The 26266-nt window shown below is 44.9% G+C and overlaps 1 protein-coding gene across 4 annotated transcripts; it reads right to left on the bottom strand.

The window, feature by feature from the left end:
* Positions 1 to 788: 788 nt before the first annotated feature.
* On the bottom strand, positions 789 to 3881 carry LOC120655463 (protein DETOXIFICATION 16-like). Of its 4 annotated transcripts, none has more exons than XR_005667535.1 (8): positions 3420 to 3881; positions 2776 to 3320; positions 2600 to 2686; positions 2437 to 2493; positions 2124 to 2362; positions 1432 to 1872; positions 1233 to 1319; positions 789 to 1145 (listed from the first exon to the last, which is right to left on the bottom strand). XR_005667535.1 is itself a non-coding variant. In XM_039933297.1 (8 exons), the coding sequence occupies exons 1-8, from the start codon at positions 3654 to 3656 to the stop codon at positions 984 to 986; spliced, it is 1533 nt and encodes a 510-aa protein (XP_039789231.1). In that variant the 5' UTR covers positions 3657 to 3881; the 3' UTR covers positions 789 to 983. The 4 variants fall into 4 exon arrangements, 2 of the variants coding, with proteins under 2 accessions (XP_039789231.1, XP_039789232.1); XM_039933297.1 differs by having other exon boundaries at positions 1432 to 1550; XM_039933298.1 differs by having other exon boundaries at positions 1432 to 1550; positions 2776 to 3316.
* Positions 3882 to 26266: the final 22385 nt, after the last annotated feature.

Raw genomic sequence — 26266 nt, 5'->3', positions numbered from 1 at the left:
GGATTTGTTTGACACCATAATTAGCGGTCAAAATGTCACTATTCATTAGCACGCTACAAACCAAACGGGGCTCTAGTAGGCTTGACACAGGTTAGATTTGACAGGCCGAAGTAATTTATCAGGCAGCCTGGCAAGGGGAGCACTACACATGCCCCATTCGGTTGCTTTGCGCTACTCGTGCTAAAAAAATCTTTCATGCATGGAGTACTAAATGAAGTTTATTTGCAAAAATTTTTCACGGATGAGTATAATTTTGCGTGACGTATCTAATGACGGTAATTAATCGATGATTGGCTATAGTGATGCTACAGTAACTATCCTTAATCGTGCGGTCAAATACCTCATTAGATTTATCTCGCGAAGTAACGCAGGAGTTGTGGAGTTAGTTTTATAAACTGATTTTATTTAGTATCTCTAATTATTGGTCAAAATTTGCGACAATAGCTTGCGCTACACAAAACAAACAAGGTGGGCTGGGACTTGGGCCGGCAAATGAAAACAGGAGACGCCGGAGATTTCGACCAGAAGAGGAGGTAGAGCACAAGATGGGTTTTGAAAATAGTTTTGAATTTTTTTAGAGAAAAAATAGTTTTGAATCTGACTGTTAACTTTGATTTTCTAGATGTTACAGCGCTTAATCTCCCAATCATTCACGAAACAAACTAAAACAGTGTAACTGTTTTGTAAATTTCCTACGTACACATTCCAATGCGCCTAATGGCATGGCGACATGTTTGAATTTGGGGCTGAAGACGAGTTCTCCTCAGAGCGTAGGCGTTATGTATCTCTGTCTTACTAACGCTCGTCAGCATTTGCAACGCATTTTTAAACCTGAATTTTTGCTTACCGAGAGTGCAGACTTCTAAAACCAATTGAATACATCTTCAGTCCTCTGCTACAGATTCCTAAGTGCATTTTTTTTCTTAGACACAAGGATGAAGAAAGCTTCTAACCGAAGGCAAAGCAGCAAGTACATGATGCCATCAACCTGTGCTCGGAGTGGTAGAACCCTTTGTCCCCTGAATGGTCCCTTGCGCATCCTTACCAACAAAACTGCATCCATTTGGATGCTCGCTACCACCTGATGTTAACGTGTTGCCGACAGGAAGAGACGAACTGAAAACTCTGTCATTGGCCTTCAGCGCCTAGAAACCCAACAAGCGACATTGAGAATAAGATGAAACAAAAAGTCTAAATCAAGATGCACTCAAGCTCAGGCTTAATAATCTTACTTCTTTGTTCCAGTTGGTGCACAAGGTGATGCAGAGAAGCAAGAGCATCTGCACTGCTACTCCACACAAGATACCAAGCCAGAGTCCCTGCTCAGTTCAAACCATTCCTTTTAAGAATGTATTTTCACTGTGAAACTGAAAAATAAATGGAAATTAACTTATTCCAAAAGGAGATTGATGAGATCGTGAGAAACAATACCATTCCTCTGAGATGACAGACAAAGGCGAATATGGATGCTGCAGGGATGCCAACAATGTAGAATGCAGAAAGGTTGATAAAGGCACCAATCTTTTGCCGGCCACAGCCTCTAACAACACCTGCACATCAAGTACATAGCCTACCTACGTAAACCATCACCTGGTTCCATGACACCAAAAACTAAAAACTACCTACATGTTAATTTTAGCAAAAATAAAAACTGTCCATTTACTACTGGAAGTCTGGAACTGCCATCATTTTGAGGAACTGGCAAAAGGCATGAGCTCAAATGCCGAATGTCCAAATGTGTGGAAATCTTCTTCTCCCATCGCACTTAGTTTCCACGTTCATGTGGGCATCCACTACTGAAATGCTCAATGTCCAAATATCTGAATTTTTCTATTTCTCTTTTTATTTAAGAAATCATCTGTTTTCCTGTTTCTGCACAGTAAGATTTTGAGAAAATGGCAAGGGCATGAGCTCGAATGCTGAAAGTCTAAATTTGTGGAAATCTTCTACTCGCATCGCATTAGTCTCCACATTCGCTTGGGCATGAGCTGAAATGCTCAATGTCGAAGTGTCTGGACTGAGCTAGATAAGATAAGATCATAGAGACCGAACCATGCCACAATCGACGCTCTGAAACACATAGCTAGATGCTGCTATTGTCAAATTAGGTGCGTGTCACATACCTGAAAGAACACACTGCAGACTGTCAAATAAGGTGCACACCGCGAGGATCGGCGTCAGCTTAGCGGTGTACGAGGCCACTTCGTCCTCATTGCTGTAGGCATATCCCAGAAGATTGCGGGCCAGGACCATGACGAGACCTTCACAAACGCCCAGGGAGATCGCCAGGAGAATGACCACACGCGTCGCGAGGCGCGCCGCCTGCGGCCGTCCTGCACCAAGCTCGTTCGAAACACGAATGCTGCGCACACGATGCCAATAATAATCACCATCTCTAAGAATATGATTGATCATCGTCAAGCTCGGACCACTGACCTTGCTGCAGAACCAAGTCCCATCGGGAGCATGAATGCAAACACATAGGTGTTGAAGCTGCAAGAACCAAAGTGTAGCAAGAGCCTCATTAGATCGATCAGAGAGCAAGCTGACATGTTCAACTTCAACGAAGGATCGGAGCTCCTCAAGCTTAGTCTTTTACCAGATGGACATCACGGCAGTCTCGAGCTTTGGGTTGGGGAGAAGACCTGAAAGAAGCACAAGGATCTCGAAGGACCACCACTCCATACTGCACACGGTCACCGTCGTCGATCATCTCAAGGCTCAAACAATACAATGGAATGGGATGGAAGTGAGTGTGCAGTGCGTGTTCCTCACCAGACCATGGCAGCTGACGGGACGGCGAGCTTGAGCAAGGCGGGGATGCCGCGGAACGCCTCGCGGGAGAACCCCGTCCAGGTGTCCTTGCAGGCCGGCGAGACCCTGACGTAGATGACCAGGGCCGTCAGGTTGACGAGGTTGGAGACGGCATTTGCCAGCGCGGCGCCGTTGGCGCCCATGCCCAGGTGGCGCACCAGCAGCCAGCAGACGGCGACGTGCGCCCCGGCGGTGGCGGCGGAGCTCGCCATCACCGGCACGACGACGTTCTGCGGCTGCAGGAAGCGGACGTGGCACTGCAGCTGCCCGAACAGGAACAGCGCCGGGAGCATGCACCGGATGTAGCTGCCGGCCCCCGCGGCGATCTCCCGGTCCTGCCGGAACCACACGAGGATCTCGCCGGTGTAGGCCCACACCGCCGCCACGGGGGCGCTCGCCACGGCCAGCACCAGCATGGCGCGCTGCTTGTAGACGCCGAGCAGGTGGCGCTGGCCCGCGCCGAAGGCCTGGCCGCACAGCGTGTCCAGGCTGCTCGCCATGCCTGACTGGTCGGGCCGGGCGCGCGGCGTCGCCTCCGGTCAGAAACGGTTGAGAAAGAGAATTCGAATCGGTCTAGTTAGCACAAGAAGGAAGGGATGCTTCACCAGCAAGCTGAAGCCCGTGACGTTGGCGAAGGAGGTGGCCAGGGAGGCGCTGGCGAGCGGGAGCTCGCCGAGGCGGCCGACGAACATGATCGAGATGGTCTGGATGACCTTCTGCAGGAGGAGCCCGGCGGCGAGCGGCGCGGCGAGGCGCAGCTGCCTCTTGACCTCGCCCAGCGCCGAGCTCTTCTCGACCTCACCTCCTCCTTCCACGGCGCCTCCGTGGTGGTGACCCTCCATGGCCGCCGGCCGGCGCGAGGACGCTACGGAGCGGGGACCTCACTGATCATGCCCGTCCACCTGCCACCGTTTGGTGATGGAATCGGTGGGGGGACAAGACAAGAGCCTCGGCTCTTCTCCGGCCGCTCCATTGGAAGTCAAAGTGGCTGAGCCAGCCAAAGGACAACGGCCTGACCTGTCAGGAACACGAGTCCTCGCAGGGGAAATTTGGGTGACTGGTCACATCACATGTCAGCGAAGTTTTCAACCATCGGTGGGGTCGGCACGGAAACAAAATGATCCCGTTCTTTTTGTCGCACCCGCAGACCCGCTACCAGTTGACTTGGCAAAAGGCTTCCAACTCTAGTAAAATTACTAATTTAGTACCAGCCGCCCGGCAGTAACGACTTAGACCTGCCGAAGAGGATGCTGGCCTTTACGCAGTGGGTACGGGTAAGGCTGAGGGGCCGTTTAGTAACCAAAAAATTTTCACCAAAAAATTTTCACCTCCCCTTTAAACACGTGTATGAAGCACTAAATGTAATTAAGTAAAAACACTAATTATACAGTTTGGATGTACACGACGAGACGAATCTTTTAAGCCTAATTAGTGCATGATTAGCCATAAGTGCTACAATAACCCACATGTGCTAATGATGCGGTCAAAGACCTCAAAAGATTCGTCTCGTGGTTTCCAAGTGAGTTCTGAAATTAGTTTTTTAATTAGTGTTCGAAAAACTCTTTCGACATCTGGTCAAACTATTGACGTGACATCCAAATTTTTTTTTTGCAACTAAACGAATGAAAAACCGCAAATCCAATCGAGCGCGAGCGGTAGCAAGCTTCCCGGCGATCGATCAGACCGCGAGAACGTGCGTGGGCCATACAGGTGCTTTTTTTTCCCTTTCGTTTTCCTTTTGCACACGTGAAGCGTCTCTTCCCGGATTAACCGGCTTCGTTTTCCTTTTCCATACCTTCTTTATATTGTGTTTCCAATATGGTCTTCTAAGCATCTCCAGCAGTTTGTCAAATCGAGTTGCCATCTTTGATTTTTGGCAAAAACATTAAAAATACTCCTCCAACAGTTTGACAAAAAATTTGGCAAATTTTGGCAACTTGGGAAAAACCAGTCTCCAGCGCGTAAATATATGCGCGCGGCGCGCGGTTGGCATTGTGGTTTCTAGTCAGGTGGGAGGGTGAAAAAATAAATAAATAACAGAGAAGGGTTCCCGATTTAAGTTTTCAAGAGGTGGAAGTGCATAAATATAATTTTATTTCTCTCTCAGGGTTCCTGATGTAAGTTAGATCTGAATTTGGCAAGTGAATTATGCCAAACTGTTGGAGATAAGTTTTTTTTTTACTTGGCATATCTTTTTAGAAGTTGGCAAAACACAAGATATGCCAAATAAAATATGGCAAACTCTTGGAGATACTCTAACAAATATTTCATACAATAAATTGTATAGCAAATTTATGCATCAAAGTTGTGCGAGAAATTTTTCTGATAATATTCATGTGGAAGTTACGTTTAAAACTATCCTTTAGTAAGTAGGGTAAAAAATTATGCGTAAAAGTTGTACGTGTCATCGAAGTTGTGCTAAAAAGCTATCACACAAAAAGTTGATTGGAAAAAATTATAGGTAAAAGCTATGTATATTGTAAAAGATGTGCTGAAAAGTTATCATAACTAGTTACACTGAAAAAAATACCATCTTATATCTGATATCTATCTAGAAGAAGTTATACATGCATATATAAGTTGTAAATTCTAAAAGTAGGAAGTCGTATAAGTTGTAAATTCTAAAAGTAGGAAGTCGTGTAGAAGGAAACTTTCCAAAAAAAGACAAATCGCATGCTGTCTGATCGAGCGCTAGCAACGCTCCTAGCGCGCGCGCCGATTAGCACAGCCCATGAAAAACTCGTAACTCTCGCTAGCTCGCTCGACTCGCTTGTTAGTACTCGGTTCGAGCTCGACTCGTTTTATAATGAGCCAGCTCGTTTTATAACGAGCTAGCTCGCTTTATAATGAGCCAACTCGAGCTGGCCCGCGAGCTGCTCGCGAGCCATAACGAGCCAAGATAAATAACAAATATTATATGAATCAGTGAAAACGATCAACGAATAATGATTGATCATGGTCATGAATGATAACATACTTATATTTTTCATTGTAAAATTCACATTATTTAATTTATTTTATTTTAAATATGCATGTGATGTGTTTTTTTACAGATTTACAGTTATCATCTCTATGTAAATATTTTTATACTCTAGCCCGCGAGCCAAACGAGCTAGCTCGAGCCACTAACGAGCCGAGCCGAGCTAGCTTTCTGGCTCGTTTGTATAACGAGTAGCCATAACGAGCCGAGCTATAACGAGCCGAGCCACTAACGAGCCGAGCTGGCTTGATATCCAACCCTAGGTACGGGGTAGCAAACACTATCTCGCCCTCCAGTTCGGTTTAGCGTGAAAAAGTGTTGTAGTGGCTGATTTTGACAGATTCAATAATATATGTGAAAGAAAATAAGCTGAAATAAATTGAAACAAACCGAAAGTAGACAAGCTGTGTTGCTCATCTTGTTCATTTCGACGGGCGGACTCGGCATTAGCACGGTCAGAGAGCGAACATCGATCTTGATGGCGAGCTGGAAATGTGCCATCAGGTGATGGCGAGTTCCCTTGGAGCATCGTGAGTTCACGACGCTAGCCGTAGAATTGCGATCGTCACCAGTAAATATGCTCGTGCGTTGGTACTTACGGTTATGCTAATTTTTCTTGCGATTTATTTTCTTAGATACGGATTCTGGTGTGTTCATAGACCACACAAGTGAGCATAATTTTAGCTTTGCAAAACTAGCTATAGTGAGGCCACCCCATGACACTTGCAGCGCGTAGCCTGTTCACCGCTATGCACGCAATGCCCTGTGGGACCTGTTGTACTTGTTCGTGCACTGATGACTGTATATATTGCACCCCCAAAATAATACAAGTAATGATGAGTTTGGGCTATTTTCAAGTTGTGCGGCAGAATTGAACCCACCGGGCAAGCTGTGAATGCGCGATGCAATGTACTAAAATAAGGAGCAGGTTGCGCTGTAGGTAAAATCCCTATTTGATGAATTTTATGTTTCAAGAATTTGGGAAATGGCTGGTTTTAATTTTCCTTCGCTTAGCCTAATTGACGCAGTAGTGTAAACCTAATGGAATTGATTGATACTTCGTGCATCGTGCTTAGCTTTGATCAAAACAGGATAACTACACTACTACAAACAGATTTTTAGGGTTTAGTAAAAATGTATTTTTAGGATAACTACACTACTTCTTGCAGCTAAAAATCGATTTGTAGAGACAGGTAACGTGCCTGTCCCTACAAATACATTTGTAGAGGCAGGTCATGGCGTCACCACCCGTACAAATCAAATTTTAAAAAATAAAAAAATAGAAAATACTTGAAATAAAATAACAAAAGAAAAAGAAAAAATATTCCAACCAACTGGCCACCACCACACTCCCTCTACTACTAGGTACAGGTTTGTTTGACGAAATATGCACACTTATAAAAACCGGGGTTCAAATCGCTTACCTCAAGCCACGCGCGTTCCCTCCTCTCAACATACTACATAGTCACTTGTGACTCTATGAGATATGCTATTCTTTTATATTAACTCTGAAATTCATTTGTAGGTGTGGGTGATGCTATCACCCGCCTCTAGAAATACACACCCGTCCCTCAAAATATTTTTCTATCTTATTCCAAAAATTTATTTAAATCTTTAATATAGCAGAACAAACAAAAAAGTATAAAAGATTATAATTATTGTGAACTATAGATACAGGAAATAAATATGCTAGATATATTTTGGTGTATATAAAGGTTAAGTTTGTGGAAATTTGAAAATATAACTTAATTTGTATGAGATACTATAAAGTACAGCACAACTAGCCAATGATCTCGTGATCCTAAACATTCTTAATGTATGATGAATAAACTATAAAATTTTATATATTTCCACTACAATTTTGATATGGAACAACTCTACATCCGAGGTTGTTTCAAAACAAATTAAAACTTGTAGATTTTGAAACTAGAGAATTTATAATAATTTTATGGACTATTAAGTGACCTTAAATAAAAAAATTATCAACTATAAAATTTTAGATCTCATCAAGCTCTACAATTTTGATATAAAATTTGTCTTCATCCGAGATCATACAAAATATTATGAATTTTTTCGTGCGAGACCATTTATAGGAGCGAGGTCATGCTATCACCCGCCGCTGAAAATTATTTTTAGAAGCGGGTGAAGCCATCACATATCCCTCCCTATAAATGACTAGTATTTCCAAGGGCAAGTGACGGGTGATGCCATCACCCGCCCCTGGAAAGCGGCCATTTCTAGAGGCGGGTGATGGCGTCACCCGCCCATGGAAATAGTGGTTATTTCCAGGAGCAGGTGATGGCGTCACCCGCCCCTAAAAATGGTGTCCGTTTACAGGGATGGGTAACATCATCAACCGCCCCTAGAATGAATTTTTAGGAGTAGGTCAACTGTGGCAGTAGCTCCGATCTCTTTGTAGGAGCGGGTTACCTTTTGAACCGCCTCCAGAAAGAATGAGGTATTCCTAGGAATCATTTTTGTAGTAGTGCTAGTACAAATAACACAATTCATATAGATTATTCACTTCTAACTGTACAAATATTTCCACTTGTCAGGGTCTCATGCCAAAGTTGTCCTTCCCTGCAGGAGATAATTAGGACGGGCTGAGTGGGGTCGTCGCTGAAAGGCAGCATAATCTGCATATATATGAAATGCAACTGCTAACTGTATTTTGAAGTTTGTATGACTTGCTTTGGTTATATTTATCACATTGATAAATAATTATTTCTGACTGCATTATCAAGATAAGAAAATATGTATTAAATGCTTCCTTGTGCATAAAGGGTTTTTGGTTAACTAATCACCTGAAATTCCATAATGTGATTGAAAACAAAAAAAAATATATCAAATAGAGAGTAGCCCACTTGGCTACATCTTTTTTCTTTTGCACAATTTTAATAGTAGGTGACATCCGGCCTACAGCAATGTATGCAATGTTACTAATTAACCTTGGAGAATTGAGAAGTTGATGTCAATCCATAGAGAAGGCCATGTATTCATATAGAGCTATTTAGGAATATAAAGAGTCTCTTGAGAATATAGAGAGACTCATGGGAATACAGAGAGTCTTTTATATATTTAAGACCCCCTTCAACTTAAGGTGGAAGTGGAGGATCCAAAGCATTGAGTTTGAGTAGGTGAAGTCGATGCTGCTCTCAAGTTTGTGCTTTAGTAAAGAAATCTTCTAACTACAGCTCGGAGGGCACATATTATAGAGCAATAGTTTTCTGATGACATTGAGACCAAGTAAATAAGGCATCACCTCCAATATGCTTTGTAAGTTCATGCTTCACAGGATCATTGGAAATTTGTATGGCTCATGTACTATCACAAAGAAGAGGTGTGGGGCATCACATGAAATACCAAAATCAGCCAACAACCATTAAAGCCATACAATCTCTTAAGTAGTAGTAGCCAATGCTCAAAGTTCTGCCTCTGTACTCGATGAGCAATGCTTAAAGTTCTGCCTCTGTACTCGATGAGCAATGCTTGAAGTTCTGCCTCTGTACTAGATGAGATACAGCTGCTTGCATCTTAGACTTCCATACAAGAGGAGATGAGCCAACAAGAATGTGAATGCATGTAAGGAATCAGGCGCTCGTAGCCTAAGTAGGGGAGGGGTGAATTAGGTCAACTAAAACCTTAACCTCTTGCTCCAACTAAATTGCACAAAACATAAACTCAAACAAGTTATCTAAATGTGCAACTATGGTTCAACTAGTGTGAAACCCTCATCCCAAAAGAGTTTAGCAACCTATAGCCAATCCTAGCTTGATCTATAGTAAGAAATTAAAGGCACACAAGTTGCTAGAATGAAATGCGGAAACATACACACGAAGATTTATCCCGTGGTATCGGTAGGCACTAAGCCACCCCTAGTCCACATTGTTGAAGCACTCTATCTTGTGCTTCTTGGTAATCAAGTCTCTTCCAGGATTCTTCTTGACTTACCACAAAGGCTATGTCAAGTTACCGCGGTCACTTTGATCCCGCTTTCTACTAAGGAGCTTCTCCACGAAGGATGGGGGCCGCCATGTCCCCTGCACAAAGCCGTTGTCGCCTCTCCACACCAAGCCGGAGGGTCGATGACTTGCCGGCGAGCCACCCTAACCCAGCATATAGCCATTGAGCCCTCTGTCATGCGCCTGCTGTTGACATCATTGAACCGATGCCTTGCACCGATACCCATCGGTTTAACTGGTGCTGAAGATTCTTCTCCTCACGGCTCAACTTGCTCTTTGGAAAATACTCCAGTGAATGCTCCGATGCTTGATTTGTAAGCCATTGGTTAAATCGGTGCAACTGAGATTTTCCTCTGAGTTCCATTTGCATAGTTCAATACACCGGTGCTTAGTTGTCGGATAAACCGGTGTGGGCTCATCAGTTAAGCTGGTGGCCATCGGTTTAATCGGTACAACTGATTTTTCTTATTTCCTTCTTACACATGTACAACTCGTCGCGGCTGTCATTGGATACCTCAAATATATTCTATCTCTACATTTTCAATATGATTTGAGCGTCTCGACAGCGAATTGGGCACTTTGGGTTTCATCCATGGGACCTAAAAAATCCTACAAATATGATCTCACAAACTTATTAGTCCCATTGATTGTGTTGTCATTCGATCACCAAAATCACAAGAAATGGCCTAACAGGGCCATGTTCATTACAATGCAGTATCTGTGATGGAACAACAATCCATTGGGTCACTTGCCCAACTGGAGTCCAAGTAAGCATGAAGTTGAAGCGGGCTATCAAGAGCATTAAACAAACACTGAGATGAGGTCCCTCTTAAGAATCTCAGCACACGAAGTAAATGTCCAAAGTGAACAGAGGTAGGAGCACTCACAAACTGACTCAAAATACGGATAGCATGAGCAATATCGGGTCTTGTGATAGTAAGATAAACAAGACTGCCCACATATGCTGATATCGAGAGGGATCCTCAAGAGGTGAACCATTAGTGGGACAAAGCTGATGTGAAGATCCATAGATATGGCAACCATCCGATTATCGCTGATGCCTAAACAAGCAATAAGATCCTCTATGTATTTAGACTAAGAGAGAAAGTATCCCTTTGGAGAGTGCCGAACCTCAATCTCTAGGAAATAACTCAGAGGACCCAAATCCAATATCTGAAAATGCTCACTAGGTTGCTTCTTCAAAATAGAAATGTGATCCGCATCATCGCCCGTAATCAACATATCATCCATGTATAGAAGCAGCAAAATACGACCAAATGGAGAGATATGAATAAATAAGGCAAGATCATGATCACTTGGTGTAAAACCAGCCGCCTATATCACAGAGATAAAATGCTCAAACTAGGCACGAGGAGCCCATTTAAGATCATATAAAGCACGTTGAGCATCAACACTTAGAGTGGTTGAATATAAACTTCCTCATGCAAATCACCATGAAGAAATGCATTCTTAACATCCATTTGAGAGTTAGTCCATGAAGAAGTGGAAGCCACTTCAATCAAAGTCCGTACAATAATCACAATAGCAACTAGAGCAAATGTCTCATCATAATCGTGTCCCTGAGTCTGCTGAAAACCTCTTGCCACAAGACGAGCTTTATATCTCTCGATGGAACCATCTGACTTGGTCTTAATTTTGAATACCTGCTTAGATGTGATAGGCATGACATGTCATGGTAATGGAGCAAGATCCCAAGGTTTTGTATGATCAAGGGAAGCAAGCTCCTCAGTCATGGCAAGCTACCACTTTGGAATCTATGTAGCTTCCTGATAAGTGGCTGGCTCACCAGCAACGACATTCACATGGGGAAAGCCATACTTGTCTTCAGGATGAATAGTACTACGATCTCATAGATTATTTCTTGGACCAGCTTGTGTCTCATCAAGAACTAGAAGGAAGTTCGTTGGGAGTTTTTGGACGATGACTGAAAATCGTGTGATAGGTGGTTTTGAAAAAGGATGAGGTGGAGGCGGCGCATGTGCAAGTGGTGGTGTAGGTGGCACATATGAAGGTGATGGAGGAGGCGTAGGTGGTGCATGTGCAAGTGGTGGTGTAGGTGGCGTATGTGTAGGAGATTAGGTCGTGTGATGGAAATAGGAGGAAGCCATATAAAAGATGTGGATTCTATGGGTGAAGATGAGAGGATTCTGTGGGTGAAGATGAGAGTTGTGTAGGGGGTTATAAAAGAAAGGATGATACTCAATAATGGTCAATCCCAAGAGATACGTATGCGACGAGAAGAAGGATCATAACAGCGATAACCTTTATGCTTAGGACTATATAACCCAAAAAAAACACATTCAACAGATTACGCAGATAATTTAGTACATTCATGAGAAGCAAGCAGAACATAGCATGTACATTCAAAAACTCAGAGATGATTATAGCTAGGAGGGGTGCCAAAAAGTACCTCACCAGGACATTTAATAGACAACTTGGATGAGGGTTGCCTATGTATGAGATATAAAGCAGTAGAGACAACTTCACCCCAAAAATGTGAAGGAACAAAAGATGAAATCAAAAGTGTGCGAGTTGTCCTATAATATGGTGATGTTTGCATGCAGCAACACCATTTTAAGCATGAGTGCCAGGACAAGAAAGCTGAGCAAAAGTACCCTCAGAGGACAAAAACTGGCAAAAAACATTAGACAAATACTCACCACCAAAGTCAGACTGAAAAACTCTAGTAGGAGTAGAAAACTGTGTGTGAAGCATGTGGACAAATGACTGGTAAATGGAACACAACTGAGAATGATGTTTTATGAAATAAATCCAAGTATAGCGAGAATGATCATCAATAAACATGACATAATATTTGTGACTGCCCTTTGTAGCAAAAGGTGTAGGACCCATACATCTAGCAAAAGGTGCAGGACCATTTGAATAAGATCAAATGGTCTAATAGAATGAGTATGGGGGTTGTATTTGTTTTCCAAGCTTGCAACCGTTACAATGAAAACTAGATTGCATAGATGTATGACCAAAGTATCCTTTATTTATTAAGGTAGACAACCAAGATCCACAAAGATGACCAAGACGATGATGCCACTTAGTGAAGGACGAGGTGGACAACGAAGAGGCGGATGACACATGAGCAGATGACTGAGGAAGACGTAGGGTGTTGAGAACATAGAGGCAAGGGGAACCTTTATGGTGATGGCTAGCCCCAATCACAGCCCCGGTTTGACAATCCTTAATAAAACAAGATGAGTCAATCAAATCCAACAAAAAATTGTGATCTGCTATTTGCCCAACCCAAGAAAGACTCATAGACAACTGAGGTACAAATAAGACATCAGGCATAGTAAAATTAGAAGTACAAAGAGAACCCTGGCGAGTGATACAGCAAGATGTACCATCCGTTGTCTCAATAGAAACACCATTAGCAACTGACTTGCTAGCAACAAGCTGGGACTGGTCAGAGGTCACATGAAAAGAAGTCCCTGAATCAAGAACCTAAGAAGACTAAGTCACTTGGATTAGAATTAGTACCACAACCTCTAGCCACACGACACGAGCAGCACAACGTGCACGAAAATCAGCCAAATTATCTGGATGTTGAGAGAAACAATTCTCTGAACTATGATTTTTTCTTGCCATAATGCTTACATGGTTCTGAAGATGTACCTTTAGGTGGTGCATTGTACCTCTGAGAAGCTACCAGTACAATGTGAGACGCATACACAAGAGGAGGAGACATGGACCTAAACCGAGTCTCCTCAGCATCAAGATCAGACAAAGCATGAGTCATGGTCAAATCAGATGAATCATGAAGCAGTCTTTTACAAATGGAATCAAAATCTTCCCTGCCTCCCATGACAAAACGATATACAAAAAAGCTTCTCAATAAATTGATCTGCAGGACAGTTATCAATTGCATATCACCTATCATAGAAGTCAGAAAGCCTACAAGACGATCAAAAGTAGAGTAATACTCATCGATGGTCATGTCTTTCTGCTCAATTGCATGTGTTTGCTGCATGAGAATATGCAAAAGGGCACCACTATCCTGAACAAAACATTCCTTCAAATGAGACCAAATAGCCTTGGCTGTTTTAAACTTCCTAAAGCTCACAATCATAGATGGCATAACACTATTACCATAGCAGTCATGACTTTCCCATCATTGATTCCCCAAGTTTGGACAGCATTAGCATTGTTAGGATCAGTCATTACAGTAGGAGGATCATCAGTTAAATGGAAGTATAGACCATAACCCCTCAATGTAGTCTCAACACAAAAAGCCCACTCTAGATAATTCTAGCCATCTACAGTGATATTGATGACAATTGCATTAATCAGTTCCATGTTGGAGACTACTAGGATATGACCAACAAGAGAGAAAAGCAGGAACAGAGAGGACATATCACCGTGAGGATAGATGTAGTGGAGATATCACCGAGGAGCAATGAGAAACCAATAGAAGATGACTGGACAGAGATTTCAGACTAGTAGCACTCGATGGCAGATGGGGAGGCACAGTAACATGATAAATAATTGGTGCTTCCTCTGTTTTCTTTCTTCCTCTATTTTTCTTCAGGCAACCGGCAACAGACGAGGTGCAGATGAGCTGTGATGGAGGGAATCGCGATAGGAGAACCTGATCTGAGACGGGCGGATGTACAGGAATGCCGCGACATGCACCAGATGGCCGCCACGAGTGGCGGACGGGGGCACCACGATAGGCGCCGGATGTGGAGAGGAGCTGCGATGGGGTGGCGTAGACGGGCCGCGACGGGCGGCCAACAGAAAGCCCACGCGACGGCAGGAAGGCCACGATGGATAGCGCCAGCCACGATACATGGCAGAGAGGGCGTGCGACCCTGATGACTGACGGCCCCAACAGGGAGCCCACAACAGCAAAATCGAAGGTGGAAAAAAATGGATCGGGGGGTGGATTAGTTAGTCTAATCGTAATCCTAATCCTTGCTCTGATCCCATGTTACTAACCTTGGAGAATTAAAAAGTTGATTTCAATCAGTAGAGAAGGCCATGTCATTTAGGAATATAAAGAGTCTCATGAAAATATAGAAAGACTTATTAGGGGAATATAGAGAGTCTTTTATATATTTAACATGTATATGTGATGATTTCATCAATGTAAAGACCTGCCTGATGAGTCACTAAGAGAGGTGCTCACAGAGGTATGGTGTACGCGTACTAGCATGTCAATGTGTATTTATAAAATAGTAAAATGCACCAGAGGTCCATCTACTTATATCAGGGTGTCACTTGGATCCATCAACTTCAAAATTACATTTCTGAGTTCATAAATTTGTAATTTGTGTGACATAGGTCCACGACCTCTAAAAGTTCATTACTAGGTCCATAAACTTATAATTTATGTCACCTAGGTCCATACCCCTCCACCTAGCCTTCATACACTGATATCACACCAATATGAATCTACACGGTTCCAATACAATGCTAGAGTTTCATTAGAATGGTGAAATTTAAGCCCCAATTTCAAATCAAATGCATAGGGAGGGGAGAGGGGGGATGAAAGACTTATTTTGGAGGTTATTGACATGTATTGGGATTGGGGGCTTCCGGACTGCCATTGGTGAGTTCTGGAGCTTATGTCCAGATATAACCCCGTAGTATGAGTGGAGAGTAGGGGGAGATTGCTTTGGAAAGATGGAAAAGGTTATAAAGGAACTCAACAGCATGTGTAATGTAGGGGATATTATATCCTCCATGGCATGGGTGGTCGGATCTGGTGGTGCAAGTTATTGTGGCGAAAAATCTTGTGATGATGTTAGATTTGGGTCAACCAAGAGTGGTTCTCGGTGAGGGGTTGAAAGATATTCACGGACAGCTATATCGGGGTGACCTTTAAGGGCTATAGCCACACGATTGCTCATTGATGAAGTTCATGAACCTAAAAATACACTTTCAGAGTTTATGGATCTAAGTGACATAAATTATAAGTTTATGGATCTTAAAATGCACTTCCATAGTTTATGGACCTAAGTGACACGAATTACAAGTTGATAGATCTAAAAATATACACTTTTAGAGTTCATGGACCTAAATAGTATACCCTTACAAGTTGTTGGACCTCTGGTGCATTTTACTCTTTATAAAAATAGGTGTACGACCGTACGTGATCATTGCTTTGTGTTGGAAACAAAAACAAAAGCATGGTTTAAATAAGAGTAAACCATACTCTGTTAAAGAAAATCCTCGAGGATTATTTTAAAGTAAAAAGGGCTTTCTTGGTTTGAAAAACTGAACGCACGCGCATGTTTCCAAAGTGGTAGGCACTACCAGTGAATTAACGAGACAGTATCAGCCCCAGAATCGGCATCTCACTTGACCGCACACGACGGGTCCAAAGTCAGCATCGCCGCCTGACGAAGTACTCAAAAAAGTGTGCCTTGATGACTTGGAACGCATATCCCCGGCCCTTCCATATATGAAAAGCCTTGTGCTATAGACAGCTGCCATCCTCTCCACACTGATGATGAGCACAAAAGTCTTTGCAATCGTTTGCTTCGGCATTTGCTGCTGGAAGCGAGTGAAAAAACAATTTCCTTAGTTTTCAAATGCACCAAAAAAGGTGTAAGGAATATGGCACCATTTATGCCATTTCAAGTGATTTTAGTGATCGAATGACAACACAACACTTGGACTAATATGATTGTTAAGATGATCATTCTCAGGCTTTTAGGTTCAAGTGATGACAAAGAGAAAAAAAAGATAGGCGTAGTAAGGCAGCGCCCTGAAAGCTCTTCAGTCAGTAGCACCGGAAGAACCGACGCCAAGGGCATCGGTGCATCCGATGGTAGTCGGAAGAACCGACGCTATGGAATTCTGGTGTAGAAGGGAATCGAAGCCAAGTCAGCCTATAGGCACCGGTTGAACCGACGGGTCAAAAAGGGTCATCGGTGCATTGGGCGTCCTATGTTCCAGAGACGATGTCAAGAGCCCAGGAGAAGATTCTTCAGCACCGGTTCAACCGACGGTGCATCGGAGTATTGCGTCGGTGCAATGACGTCAGCGCCCAGGAGAAGATTCTTAAGTAGCGGATGAACCGGTGATGCATCGGTACAAAGCATCGGTTCAACCGGTGATCACTGCGTCAGCTGTCAGGAGTTCAACGGCTACTTCGGGTTATGAGTGACCGGAAGAACCGACGCTACCTCAGCCAGAGGCATCGGTTCTTCCGGTGATACGCAGATTTTCTGCTGACCGTTGGAGCAACGGCTACAAGACTTGGTGGCCTATATATATGCCTAACCCCGGCCATTTGAAGATTGCTGGAGTCCCAAGACACCTCATACACATCCAAGAACATCTCCAAGCCATACAAGAGCTCATAGATCATATCCTTAGCTTATAGCACTAGCTTTGTAAAGTGTGAGTGAGCTTGGTGCGCCGGCACCTTGGAGCGTGAAGCTCACCGGCAACGTCATCGACCCTCCGACTTGGTGTGGAGCGGCGACGACACTTTGTGCGGGGGACGTGGAGACCCCCATCCTTTGTGGAGAAGCTCCTTAGTGGAACCCGGGGCCAAGGTGACCGTGATTGTGTTCACGGAAGAGACTTGGTGGCCGAGTAGCAATACTCTTAGTGAGTGCTACAACAACGTGGATGTAGGTGTGCCTTTGTGGCTAACCGAACCACGGGATAAACACACGCGTCAAGAGTTTGCTATCTCCTATCCCGCTCTTTAAGCTTCCGCATTTCATAGTAACAATTTGTGTGCCTTTACTTTCATAGAATAGTTTCTTGATAGGAAAGGCTATAGGTTGCTAAACTCTTTTGGGATATGGGTTTCACACTAGAACAACATAGTTGCACATCTAGATAGCATGTTTTAGTTTAAGTTTTGTGCAAACTAGTTGGAGCCATAGGTCTAAGTTTTTATTAGTGTCTAATTCACCCCCTCCCCCTCTTAGGCTAGTGCACCCGATCCTAACAAAAGGAGATCAAAATAACAAGGCAAGTGTCTTACACTACAACATCCAGTTTTTTGACATCAATAACAGACCAGAGGACAATCATTGACTCAATAATTGACCATTCACAGTTAAAACAAACGACAAACTACTAGTCGAAGGAGACATGCTGGATCACCAATATTCCTTTACAAAGTAAGGAGGGTTTTGATATTCTCTTTGTTAAGTTATCCCATTTTTAACAAAACTATTGACTTAAAACCACAAGACAGGAAATAGTGTCATAACATGTGGAGTCGAGGACTCAAATTCGTATGGGTTCCACCAGAAAGAACCTTACCAGCTGAGCGCCTGAGCTATGCTCAGTTTGCTCATGAGCATATTCACAATTTTTTTATAAGAATCATTCACGAGTTATTGCTATTATTTGGTTGGCTAGACTAGGCAACTAATCTCTATAGAAGATCTTCATTCATCATGTAAATCCATTCATCCCTTCACAAGGCATCACTTCAAAATATTATTATTTACTCCCTCCGTCCAAAAAAACAAGTCATCCTAGGAATTTAGGACAAATTAATAAGGAGGTAAAATGACCATGTTTGCCCCTATTTATTATCTTTATTTGGCGCTGATTGATTCTTACATGCGCATGCACTTTCTAAATAGGGTAAGATGACATATTTTTTGGGACAAAATTTGAATCCTAGAATGACTTGTTTTTTGGGACGGAGGGAGTAATTTGGATAAATTAACTCAAAGAAGCCATATATGAGATCGCCACTCTAAAATGTCTTCCCTTACATTTATCCGCTTCTTGCGTGATTCAAGTTTCCAATATTATTTGACTATGTTTCACGTCCACTATGTTGCAAGTGGCATTATGTTTTATTCCATTATCACCCCACATAAAGAGAAGCTAAGAATTTGATGTCATATCACATTACAATTTGATGCTGAACAAAAATAGTTAGATGCTGAGCGAAAAGTGCAAGTGTATGAGAAGTGTGTCGTGTGTTTTGATCCTCATTATTTTTTTTCATCTCCTTGCCATGATGATTGGTGGAATTAATATCCTTCCTTTTTTTTTGAAATACAGTACTAATGTAGACGCTTGCATACATGCACTTATCCCTATGAATATACGCACACAGCTGTACACTTATGACCTCTTTAGGTAGATCCTAAAGATTGACGAAATTGTGCGTCACCCTATCAACAAGCAGGTCATCTAATACTGAAACAATAATTCTGGTTAAATACTAGAATAAAATGCGAGCACCCATACTGAGTCGAGACTGGGCAGATTCCACAATAAAAACCTTATCAGCTGAGTGCCTGAGCTATGCTTAGTTCGCTCATTCACAATTTTTTTTATAAGAATCATTCCAGAGTTATTGCTATTGTTTGATTGGCTAGACTAGGCAACTAATCTCTATAGAAGATCTTCATCCGTCATGTAATCCCTTCCTTCACAATGCATTGCTTCAAGATCTTATTATTTTCTAAGAATAACTAAACTCAAAGAAGTCATATATGAGATTGCCACTCTAAAATGTCTTCCCTTACATTTATCCGCTTTTTGCGTGCTTCAAAGTGCCAATATTATTTAACTATGTTTCACTTCCACTATATTGCAAGTGGCATTATGTTTTATTCCATTATCACCCCCACATAAGGATGCTAAGAATTTGATGCTATATCACAAAACAATTTGATGCTGAAAAAAAAGGTAGATGCTGATGAGACAAAAGTACAAGTGTATGAGAAGTGTGTAGCGCGTTTTGATCTTAATTGTTTTCTTTCGTCTCCTTGCTACGATGATTGGTGGAATTAAAGCCTTAAATATTCTGAGAACAAATGAGTAATGTTTCTAGATACCGATACAAATATTTGTTTTCAGTTGGATTTGGTTTTGGATACGAATAGTGCTAAATGTGCCAAATATTGGTATCCATCCTATTCACATATCATATATTCCGCTTGAATATTTGGATAGGGATATGATACGGATAACCCGGTTACAAATACGGTATATTCCATTTAGTCTCGGAACGGTCGGACGGATGAATGAAAATTGCCTGAATCATTTTTGTCCCTATTTATTTTATCATTTAACCAAATAGCGTTCTTATATTGCCATACAAACTTACTCAATAACAAAATCACCGTTCATGAAACGCTAAGGCTCTATGCGTGCATGGGCGCGCGCAAGACACTAGTTGATCAAAATTGATGCCACGTAGGGGGAGATTTGAATATATTACACATTTTACACTAAAGACACGTTTCCTTGAGTTTTGCCACCACATGACTTCCACAAATTTGATGGATTTCAATTTTCAAAGTATGGCTCTTGTTTGGTCCGGATCCGAAGTTACCAAGGTGGAAAGCGGAACACGAAGTTTGTAACGGGACAACCGAAAGCCGGCATCAGGTGCCATCCATGAGCTTCACTTGTGGCATGGATTGACATACCGGAAGACGTTTTAAGAAGACAGGGACTGTGGCCGTGTTTGGATCCTATGGTTAGTGTTAGTATTAGTGTTAGTTTTTAACCCCTCCAAATAACCCTCCAAAGAAATAACACTTACTAGTTTGAATCCTAGTGTTATTTAGCATTTAATGGTACTTAAAGAACCAATGCTCTCTCTTTTTCAGTGGGGCCCACCAAAAGTAACACAATAATCACCTCTTGATGGGGTTAGAGTTTTGGGGTGTGTGTTAGTGCCAAATAACACACATGTTTGGCTCTCAAGTGTTATTTGGGGGTTATTTGGGCAGTGTTACTAAATAACACATGGATCTAAATAGGGCTTGTGTATCACAAGTGCTAAAATTATTTGTTGTCGGGAGGGGACTGCCCGCAGAAACCATAGTCGTAAGTAGGGATATAAATGGTACAGATATTTTCCGACCGTATTCGAATTCCATCCGGTCTGGAAGAGTTTTTATCCGTCCGTATCCGATTCCGAGTATCTAATATCCGTAACCGATCCGTATCCGAATGCTCAAAAGTTATATTTTTTTGATGTCGATATCTATTATAATCTTATCCGGCAAAAACTAACACTATCCGTATCTGACTCCGTATTCGAACACAAATATGAAAACAAATACGATATCAGTAATATCCGTTCGCATCCGATCCGTTTACATCCCTAGTCGTAAGTGTGTAGTTTCCTTCCCATTTTTATTACCCTCCTACTTTTGAGAAGCATGCATAGCCCATCTTTTACGGCACACAATATGATTATGTACTACATTCTGAAAATAACTCGTATGTAAATATCGGACGGTCGAGATTTATTCTATACCACTGAAACATTGATGAGTAGTATAAGGAAGTATATTTAGGTAGTATAGTTAGTATAAATTTAATATGGGAAAAATCATTTGTTATATTATTGCCCTATTATTTTGTTATCTTTCTCTTTATCGTTCTATTATTTTTCACACCTAAGGTTTCCAGGCCCTGGCGGTGATTCCAGTTCGCCGCCGGTGAGGCGGTGTGTGCCGCGCCCAACGCGCAGCCTCTAGCAGGAGGACGGGCCCCACATCTCCTCGACGGCCGAAAGCTCTCCGCTGGGGAGGCATCCTTGATGGTGGATCATACCTCGTCCGTCGCTCGCTGCCATGGCGGCGGATCAGCTCCCGCCTGTCTCTCGCCCTACGATCGTCCCTTGGGAGCTGAGTGGCAGGTGGCTAGCCCCTAGAACCTATGCTCGCCGGCGGGCACTCGTCCGTCCGACGATCAAGGCTCGTCCGGTGCTCGACTACGAGGAGGCAGCTGAGTATTTGGCTCGGCCCCTTTCCATGAAGCCGGCCGATGGGTAGTTCTACGCTACATATCAGTGCGCCGCTGGCTCCGTGCCCCCCGTCGTCGAATGGGACGCACGCCGCCCTGAGACGCCTCATATCTGCTACTACAATATGATTAGCCGAGGCGGGCAAAAAGTCTTAACAGAGGTGGTTTTGCCAACCCCCTCCAATGGAAGGTCACGGTTAATCGGTTGGCCGCCCGCCTCGGTTAATCGGATATAGAAAATAAAAAGTTAAGAAAGCACGTGCACAAGCCAAACAAGCCCATCCTCAGGCCCGTCGTACACATCCACGGGGAGGCCGCCGCCGCCGCCGTACACATTTCTCGCGTGTGCTACCGTCGTGCCTCCGCTCGCGTGCGCCACCGCCTCCGCTGCTGCTGCCGGGCCGCCGCGCCGCGGAGATGAAGGGGATGCAGCGGGTGGGAGCCGCGCTGGGAGAGGGAGAGAAGCGTGGCCGGGAGTGGGAGGAGTGAGGGGGAAGGAAACCCTAACTCCTGCTTATATACTCCGAGCGATATGGGCTTCAAGATGGGCCAGTATTATCGGATGCGGGCCTTATAGCTTGCCCGCGCCGGTTAATGTATTAACTGAGGCATTTACGTTAGAACAACCGTCTCGGTTAATGTCTATTAACCGAGACGGACATTTTATGACCACCTTGCCTCTGTTAGTAGATTTTCCGAGTCAATTTTTTGTAACCGCCTCGGTAAATGAAAAATAATCAATCGCAGGCATTAAGCGAGGCAGTTCAAAATTATGCCCACCTCCGAGGATGTTTTTAAAGAACTCGGTTAATGTTTTTTTAGTAGTGCTCCGTGCTCAAGTGCGGCGAGGCGAGGCGAGGCGAGACGGAACAGGGACAGACAGAGGCGGGGAAGGCAAAGGACCAAGGCATCTCGTGTTGTTGCCGTGATTCTTGCCGGTGCATGGTTTCCGATCATGATGCAGAGAAATAAGTTAGTTATTATTCTCATTTTGTTCTCTGTAGTCTGAATTCTCTGAAGGTGCTCACTCTGTGTTTGTTGAGGCCCCTTTATTTCACTTTGTTTTCTGAAGGGAAAAATGTTGGAACAATCAGTCATTGAGTAAATAGAGCCATTAAACTCACTAAAAGTACTGTCAGTTTCTAACATGTACTCCTGTATTCGTTGGTGCTATTTCTATATTTCTATATATTAGAGCAGCTGGGCTCGGCGAGCTCTTGTGGTGGCCACGATAGTAAAAAAAATTTACAACATTCGATGGTAAATCTACGGTTCACGTTTACTCCACCCGCACATTACTGTTCCAGTAAATATCTCCGCATCCATCTTCTTCCCGACGCCTCTTTCCTCTGCGTCCCGTCCCCGCTCCTCTCCGCGCCCCTCCCCGGCGCCGCCTTCTCCGCCTCCCCCGCGCCCCTCCCCGGCGCCGCCGTCTCCGCCTCCTCCGCGCCCTCCCCACCATGTCTCCTTCCTCCTGCGCCCGCGCGCTCTCCGCCCCCGCATTGCCGCCGCCGCCGGTCGTCGCCTCCCCATCCCCGATCCCGCCGCTCTCTTCCTCCGTCCTTTCTTCCCCGCAGCTTCCTGCGCCGCCATCTTCCTCCTCCCTCGCTCCTCCACCACTCCTTTCCCTCGCTCCTCCCCGCGCCGAACTGCAACGACGAAGCCGGACAGCGGCCCCGGCGGGTGCAGCGCCGGCTGGTCGGCTCAGCTCGGCTCCGGCAGAGCGCGCGACCGTCCTCCTCTCCCTCCCGAGCATGGCGGCGCACGGCCATCCTCCCTCCCTCCGTGGCGCGCTGCCGGCCTGCGCAAACTCGGCTCCATCCCTCCCCACCGCGCACTCGACGGCCATGGCAGCCAGGCCGTCCCCCCCTCCCCGGTGCCCGGCCACGACAAGACGGCGCACGGCGAGGCGGGCGCCCTCCTCCCTCCCAACGCAAATTGGATCCCCACATGTCAAGTAAGCTTAATCCCACATCACCCGCACAGGCAGCTGCAAGTAGCATGACCGGGGATGAGAAAAGAGGGAGCGCTAAGGGGGAGGTCGACGAGCTTTGCCGAGGCGCCGTCTCCAGATCCACGAGCGCTGGGCTGGCACGGCCGTACTGCGGCGCCCGTCGCAACTGCCCCGGCCAACCAGCGCCGTCGCGCAAGTGAGGCCGAGTTCTCCGACCTGGCATCCGCCACGCACGGCGGCCGCGGCCTCCTTGGTTGCGTTGCGGAAGAAGGCGTTGAAGGAGCAGGCCACGGCGAGGTGCCCAGACATCCTTAGCTTGCTGACGGATGAGACGATGAGCGGATCCGCCCGCTCCTCATCGCAATCCCCTCCAGGCACGGACGCCGGCGTCGGCCACCGAGGTCAACCCGTCGGCGGCGACGGGACATGCGGGAGGTTATTTTTCTCCTCTCTATTTCTTCCTTCTTTCATTCCTCTTTCTTTCCCAGCATTCATACGCATCGCCACTCGCCAGTACTATTTCCTCTGCTACTTGCTCTCCCTCTGCTCTTCTCCTTCTTCCTGCAGTGAAGAACGCAAACCTCTGCATCGAACGGACCCTGCAAACTCAACCTCTTTACACACGAGCTCTTCCAGGTACATCTGTAGCACCTATTCTTTTGCCCTTTCCACTTCTAATTTTGTCTAATCATAGAAGATGTGGTTCATCTCTTTTCTCTTCCATAGGTCAGTTAGAATTTTTTTTGGATCTACTTGGTATATTTTATCTTACCACACCTAAATGAAAATCCTCATTTTGTAACCCCATGCCTTCAACGTAAAATAACTACAGACAGAAAGCTTCCGCTTACTAAAGTGAAAGGAGGCGGGGATGGCTCCCATGCCTAGATTGACACACAAAAGTGGAGGATGTGGGGATGGCTCCCATGCTAAATTTGGCATTTGAATCTTACTAATGCTCACATCATTCGATTCTATGCTTAGATAAGGTGTTGCTGCAGAGTGGAGAAGAGGGATTGCAGCACTCTCTATTAGACTCAGGGTCCGTATCATATCTGCTTGTAGGTTTTCAAGTTCGGAAAGCTGCCTTACTATAGGCTGACTTTGCACTAAAGCTTTACGTCATCCAGTTTTGATGGTGTTACTGCCGTAACGTTGGTGCTTGAACAGGTGATCTGTCCCAAAGTTAGCAATGTTTGTCAGTTTGGTAGTGTTGCCTCTAGCTCGAGTTGCTAAAAGGATATTTGTTAGTTTGTTACAGGTCATGCAAGCGTAGGTAAAGAAGACTCATAGTCACAGGACCTGAAGATGTGGCCTGCTTCTTGATCTGGACTGGCGATCTGTACATATTGTTCTTGTGAAATTGTATACAAACAAGAAATTCATAAATTGAGCTTTGTAATGCTATGTAAAAGTTGACTTACAGTGCTTTGAATATTTGATTGGCTTGGCAGCTGTGCTTTTTCTTTCATTGTTGGTTTTAGATGTGCTGATTTTTCCTCCACCGTTGGCTTGGCAGATCTGACTAGCAGTATCTAGGTAACTGGGGTTTTGTGTCTGGGCGATTCTGGGACATAGATGAGATGTGGCCGATGTGTGCTGTTTCTTGCTTGAGCTCGGCAAATAATCCTTCTATCCTTGCGTGGATACAAGATGTGGTTTTTTAACAAGGCACAAATTCTCTCCTCTTTGCAGGTAATATTCGGGGCGACTCAATGGATCCGCTTTTGGGCACTCGGGAAGACCACCAATCATGTCGGGGTGTCGTTGTCACACCCTGAAATTTTTAAATTTCAGGATGTGATTAAAATTAAAAATAAAACAATAATTTTCTTATAATTTTAAAAATTTCCCAACATTTATTTTTCTTCACAAGGCATTTAGTGTAAGAGAAAATACATTGTTGTTTTTCAAAATAATTGAGGTTGTTTGGTTTGTTTTGCATTCATGCCGCAATGCATAGTTTTATTGCTTGTTGTTCAACTCGAGTTTAAATTCTCTTGAATTTAAATTTGAATTGAATGTGTTTGAATCAGATTCAAAAATGGAAAACCAACTCTTTTCCCTCTCTCCCGCTTTCAGCCCAGCCCAAACCCTCGCTCCTCTTTCCTTCTCTTTTGGGCCAATTTCCTTCTCCTTTCTCTTTTCTCTGCGCAGCCCAAAACCCCGCCGCCGACCCATGTCCCCTTTCCCGGCCCGCCCCGTTCTCCTCCTCCTCTCACCCACTGTCGCGCGGGCCCCGCCCGTCAGGCGAGTCCTCCACCTCGAGTCGGACTCTGGCTCGAGCCCGTTGGCCGCCCGTGCACGCCTCCCCACGCCTTGCGTGGCCCGCACGCCGAGGCCCGGCCCCCGCCCCTATATAACGCGCCGCCCTACCCCCAAACCCTACCAAAGCTGCCGCCGCATCTTGCCCTCGCCAAACCCTAGCCACGCTGCCGCCATTGGAGCTTGGATCGAGCTCTGGCTCGACGCGGACCCGCCGCTTCGCCGCCTTCCCTCGACGCCCGAGCATCCCCGGAGATCCGTCTCAGGGTGAGAAGCACCACGCCCCTTTCTTTTCTCTCTATCCCACTCTACCTCGCGCGGTTTAGCTCGCCGCCGCCGCCGTTCCGCCCCTCGCCGCCGAGCCTGCCCTCCGCCGCGTCGTTGCCCCGCGCGGACCGCGCAACCACGTTCCCCGTCGTCTACGCTTTCTCCCGGGCGAAGCCGCGCACGAAACCGTGCCCGGACGGCCGTTTCCGGCCAAGTCCGGTGAGCTCACCGCCGCCCGCCGCCGCAACCTGCTGCTGCCGGCGTCCAGCGCCGCCCCGAACCGCCTGATCC

Source organism: Panicum virgatum, chromosome 1N (genome assembly GCF_016808335.1).
Source record: "Panicum virgatum strain AP13 chromosome 1N, P.virgatum_v5, whole genome shotgun sequence".
NCBI lineage: Eukaryota > Viridiplantae > Streptophyta > Magnoliopsida > Poales > Poaceae > Panicum > Panicum virgatum.
The sequence above is the reverse complement of the archived record's forward strand: the minus strand, read 5'-3'. Positions and strand labels throughout refer to the sequence as shown.